This window comes from Mandrillus leucophaeus, unplaced genomic scaffold, assembly GCF_000951045.1.
Source record: "Mandrillus leucophaeus isolate KB7577 unplaced genomic scaffold, Mleu.le_1.0 Scaffold38, whole genome shotgun sequence".
NCBI lineage: Eukaryota > Metazoa > Chordata > Mammalia > Primates > Cercopithecidae > Mandrillus > Mandrillus leucophaeus.
Window position 1 is genome coordinate 1,094,745 of NW_012104031.1, and position 5,816 is coordinate 1,100,560.

Below are 5,816 nucleotides of genomic sequence, written 5' to 3' on the forward strand. Positions count from 1 at the left end.
TAGTAGAGATGAGTTTTCACCATGTTGGCCAGGTTGGTCTCAAACTCCTGACCTCAGGTGATCTGCCTGCCTTGGCCTCCCAAAGTGCTTGGATTATAGGTGTGAGCCACCACACCTGGCTGAGAAAAAGTAATTTTATCTACCCATATATTTATAGTCTTCATTGTTCATTCTTCCTTCCTTCTAAACCCTTCATTTAATCTTTTCTGAACATTAGGTAGCCAACTTTAGAGTATGTCTGCTAGCAACAAATGTCTCAGTTTACCTGTTTGTTCCTGGGATGACAGTTCTTTTCTTTTAGCGCTTGAAAAACGTGCCACTTCCTTCTGGCCTCCGTGGTTTCTGATGAGAAATCCCTTTTCATTCACGTTGTTGTTCCTCTATAGATAAGGCATCATTTTTCTCTTGCAGCTTTTGAGAGTTTTTCGTTGTCTTTAGTTTTCAGAAGTTTGTATTTCTTGGAGTGGATTTCTTTAGGCTCATCCTAGTTGATGTTCTTGAATCTGTAGGTTTTATATCTCTTGCCAGATTTAGGAAAATTTCAGCCATTATATCTTCAAATACCTTAACATCCACGTCTGTATTCTCTCCTTCCAGGATTCTGATGACATGAATATTAGATCTTTTGTTATAGTTCTGAGGCTCTGTGTATGTGTATCTATATATACACACACACACATATATATGTATACACATATGTATACACACAGACACATCATATATATATGTCTGTTTTCTCTCTATTGAGATTGGGTAGTTTTTATTCCATCTTCCAGTTTGCTGATTCTTTCCCTTTTTTTCCTCCATTGACTGCTGAATTCATCTATTGAGTTTATTTCTGTTACTATATTTTTCAGTTCTAAAATTCCCATTTGATTCTTCTCTGTATCTTCTATTTCTTTGCTAAGATTTTCTGGGTTTTTTTCCCCATCTGTTTCAGGCATGTTCATAATAGTTTGTTGAAGCATTTTTATGATGGCTACATTATAATCCTTGTCAGATAATTCTAACATTTATGTCATCTCTGTATTAGTGTCTATTGATTGTCTTTTCTTACTCAAGTTGAGATTTTCTTTGTTCTTGAGTTGACAAGTGATTTTCATTTGAAACCTGGGCATTTTGGGTATTATGAGACTGTAGATCTTATTTATTTTTTATTTTTTCTTGAGACAGTCTCACTCTGTCGCCCACGCTGGAGCTCAGTGGTGCCATCTTGGCTCACTGTAACCTCCGCCTCCCAGGTTAAAGCAATTCTCCTGCCTCAGCTTCCCGAGTATCTGGGACTACAGGCGCATACCACCATGCCTGGCTAATTTTTTGTATTTTTAGTAGACAACGGGGTTTCACCATATGGCCAGGCTGGTCTCAAACTTTTGGCCTCAAGTGATTTGCCTGCCTCGGTCTCCCAAAGTGCTGGGATTACAGGTGTGAGCCATTGTGCCCGGCCTGTAGATCTTATTTAAATCTTCTAGTTTAGCAGGCCTCCTCTGATACTGCACAGGGTAATGGAGTGTGCCATCTTGTTATTGCCAGAGGTGGGTGAAAGTCCAGATTTCTTCTTACTTGGCCTCGTTACTGCTGGGGGGGATTGAAAGTTTAGGCTCTCTACTAGATCTCTGCTGATAACATCCTGTCTGGGAAGGATAGGAGTTCCTTGTTCCTTCTCTCTGTGTGTCCTCTGACACCATGGTGGTGCAACCTCATTACTGCTGGTGGTAATGCAAATCTGATTCCCTACTGAGCCTTCTTGGACACCACCCCAGTGAGGTGGGGAGGGTGCCTTGTTATAGCTGGATAAAGGTGAAGTCTAGGCTATCCGCTTGAACCTTGCTAAGAGGGGGATTTGCAGTTCTTTTCTGTGATGTTTGGCTGGAGTAGATTGGTGGTTGTCTTGAAGTTTTCTGTCTTGCCAGGCTGTCCTTTTCTGGTCCCTTAGCTGGGGAAAGCAGCCTCTTCTTGGGGATTTTTGTGTGTGTCCACTAGCATTACCAGGTTGTTGACTTTTCCTTCACCCAGAACGGAGAACATGAGGCAGAAAGAAAATTCCGGGATTTCACTGTTGTGTCATCCTTAAGATTCTGCAGTCTCTGGCTTGTCTGTCCTTTGTCTACCTTTCAGAACCCTTTTTGTCTCTTTTATATGTGATGTCCAGTGTGTTTATCTGTACTTAGCAGGAGGAATTAATTCTTTCTCAGTTTCTTTTAAAATTATTTTAAATAACAGATACTTACCATTTTTTTTTGTTTTGTTTATACCATGATGGTGCAACTTCTGAGATAACTTCAGAAAGTTCAAATATGTCAACCTTAAAGGCCAGCTGATTTTTAGACTCTTCTAAGATGTTTTTAATCTCTTATTTCACTGAGTCACTTTATAGTTTTATCTTGAAATATTATGAGCTTCCATTACTAGATAATAAAATGTCATGTTTGAGTATAAGTAGAACAAAACCAGAAACATTGTTGACCTGTGCAGTTGCAGTAGTGTGTGACTTACACAGTTTATTCCTGAGAGTGGTACGGTATACCTAGAATATGTGCTAAATTACCCCTGTTTTTCCTCAGCTGGAGCCGAGACGGCCATAAGCTCGTGAGTGCCTCCACTGATAACATAGTGTCACAGTGGGATGTTCTTTCAGGCGACTGTGACCAGAGGTTTCGATTCCCTTCACCCATCTTAAAAGTCCAGTATCATCCGCGAGATCAGTATGTCTAAGCTATTTCTCTCCTGGGGTGGGGTCTAATTCTATATGGATTATATGGAATGGGCTCATGATAATTTTAGTTATGGTTTTAGAAGGCAAATACGCATCTCTTCAAAACTTCTACATAAAATAATCTTTCTATCTAGGTTGGCTCTACTGAATACATTTCTTTCTTTCTTTCTTTTTCTTTTTCTTTTTTTTTTTTTTTTTGAGACAGGGTCCTGCTCTGTCATCCAGGTTGGAGTGCAGTGGCGCAATCTTGGCTCACTGCAACCTACGCCTCCCAGTTTCAAGTGATTCTCCTACCTCAGCCTCCTGAGTAGCTGGGATTACAGAAGCATGCCACCACGCCCGGCTAAGTTTTGTATTTTTAGTAGAGATGGGATTTCACCATGTTAGCCAGGCTAGTCTCGACCTCCTGATCTCAGGTAATCTGCCCTCCTTGGCCTCCCAAAGTGCTGAGATTACAGGCGTGAGCCACTGCACCTGGCCGTTAAAAATATTAATACGCAAAGTACAAAATGAAAGCCCTTTGTCTACTTCTTGGGGTAACCACTGTTAAAGAGTGTGGAATATATCCTGTCTATAAGATATCTATATATGTGGAAAAAATACATATATCCACATAATATGTTTTTAAACAAAAATAAATATATTTTGTTCTGTAGCTTGCTTTTCCACTTACCATATAGTGGATATTTCTCTGTGTCTCATTATTTTAAATAGTTGTGTCTATAGAGTATTGCATAGTATACATGCATAATAGATTTAACTGTTCCTTATTTGAGCATATTAGGGAACAAATTTTACCAAGAGAAGTTCTGAGTAGGCCTGATAGCTAACTTCAACTATTAGTAAAGTTGATATATGAAAGAGAGAAAAAAATGGCCCAGGATGTAGAAGCAGAACTGGTAGGTACTGGCTGGGCGCAGTGGCTCATGCCTGTAATCCCAGCACTTTCGGAGGCCGAGGCTCACCAATCACTTGAGGTCAGGAGTTCGAGACCAGCCCCTACAACACGGTGAAACCCCGTCTCTACTAAAAATACAAAAATTAGCCAGGCATGGTGACGTGCGCCTGTAATCCCAGCTACTTGGGGGGCTGAAGCAGGAGAATCGCTTGAACCCGGCATGCGGAGGTTGAAGTGAGCTGAGATCTACCTGGGCTACAGAGTGAGACCCTGTCTAGAAAAAAAACCCCAAAAAACAAAACAGAATTAGTAGGTAGTGAACAGAAGTTAGGTATAGGGAAACAAAAGTTAACTCCAAGTAGAGCGGAGCTCCCAAGCAGAGGTGCTGTAGATGGGATTAACTGCCCAGGAGAGAGCTATCCGAGAGCTGTTCTTGCCTGAGCTTGCCACCCCCGTTTTTAGGATGCTGCAGAAGAAATTCAAGCACTGGATGGGGGCCATAGGTAGACTTTAGCACATTAGAATCAGTAAAGACCCATCTGTCTTTGGGAAAGAAGCTGTAAGAAAATATGATAATTCCTAATTCTTGAGCTTATAGAATTTGGAATTGAAGAATAAATTATTTTTTTAGTTTTTACTTTTCTTTATAACTTAATTTTTAGTTAGATTTCCCTCCATTATGACAGAAATACAAGCTTGCTGTGAAAGAAAACAAAAATTATAGTGCAGTAGCAGTAGGTTTTTTTTTTTTGTAACTCACCCACCCCCTAGTATAGAAGAGTTTAGAGGGAAAACGGAATCATAGCTAACATTTTGTTCTATAGTCTATTTGTGCTAACAGGCCTATAAGAATAGCAACAAAACCTGTTCCTTTTTTCTCCTCACTCTCAGTCTTGTGCCATTCCCAGTAGACTTCTATTTTTGGGGGCTATTTCTTCTGCTGTTTAGCTTCGTATTTCTAATATAATGTGTATTGCTTTTTCGTTAATTTCAGAAATTGAGTTTCCTGTTACAGTGTATTTGAATTTTAACTTACCCTTTACCCTCCCATCATCCACCCTTTTACCCTCCCATCATCATCATCATCATCATCCATCCAGCTATTGGCTTTTTTTTGTGCAACTTTGCATTTTAACACCTTTAGGCCTCCTCAGAGTTGACGTTCTCTAGAAGAACTCACTAATTGCCTGGCTATAGATATTCTAGAGCCAGTAGAAGAGAGACACCAGAGTCCTTTTGTGTGCAGGCTTTAACTTAATCCCTCTATATTTATAACCTTAGCTTACCCCTGCCTTCCTCTGTTCCTGAGTCCTGAGTCCTGAGTCTGGGAATATATTTATTTTGTCTCTGATTTAAATATTTTTTTTGAGCACTTATTATGTACCAGGCATTGAGTACTTATTATGTGCCAGGCTAAAAGTTTTTTATGTATTAATTTAAATTATCTCAACAGCCTTCTGCAGGTAGATACCATTTTTATTCATGTGTTATAGATGAGGAAATTGAAGCCCATAAAACTTAAGTAACTTGCCTAAGATCACACAGCTAGGAGGTGGTAATGTCTAGGCTTGAGCAGAAGTCTGACTTTTGAGCCGTGTTCTTAACCATGGAGATTATATTGCCTGCTGAATTTCTCAATAGCATCTCCTCTTGATTTCAAAACCTGGATAAAGTATAGGTTTTGGGTGACTTTTTTACTTGTTCCATTTTCTTTTTGTTTTTGTTTCCTGCCTTCCTATGGGCTACTTGGACAAGTTTTTAGAATTCCATTTTGCTTTATCTGTAGTGTTTTTGAGTGTATATACCCTTGTGTAGCTTTAGTGGTTGCTAGGTTTTACATTATACATTTATAACTTACCACAGTCTACTGGTGATAAGTTGTATTGGTGAACATTTTACCAGTTCAAGTGAAGCGTAGAAACCTTACCTTCCTGTTGTCCCCTTGTCCTTTCTTGTATATAATATAATATAATTGTCTTAAATATTTGCTTTACGTACATTGAGACCCACATAAGACAGTGTTAAAATATGTGTTTCAAACATCAAAACTCAAAAAGAGAAAAAGTAATTTTTTTTTTTTTTTTTTTGAGATGGATTCTTGCTCTGTCACCCAGGCTGGAGTGCAGTGCCGTGATCTCGGCTCACTGCAACCTCTGCCTCCCAGGTTCAAGTGATTCTCTGACCTCAGCCTCCCGAGTTGCT

At 39.5% G+C, this 5,816-nt stretch overlaps 1 protein-coding gene across 4 annotated transcripts in view; it reads left to right on the forward strand.

Annotated features, from left to right (window-relative positions):
* RBBP5 (retinoblastoma binding protein 5) overlaps positions 1–5,816 on the forward strand; it is a 41,116-nt gene that overhangs the window by 13,637 nt on the left and 21,663 nt on the right. For all 4 annotated transcript variants that reach the window (XM_011990425.1, XM_011990426.1, XM_011990427.1 and 1 more), the window contains one exon: positions 2,565–2,705. In XM_011990425.1, the coding sequence (XP_011845815.1) occupies positions 2,565–2,705 (141 nt within the window). The remainder of the gene's footprint in view (positions 1–2,564; positions 2,706–5,816) is intronic.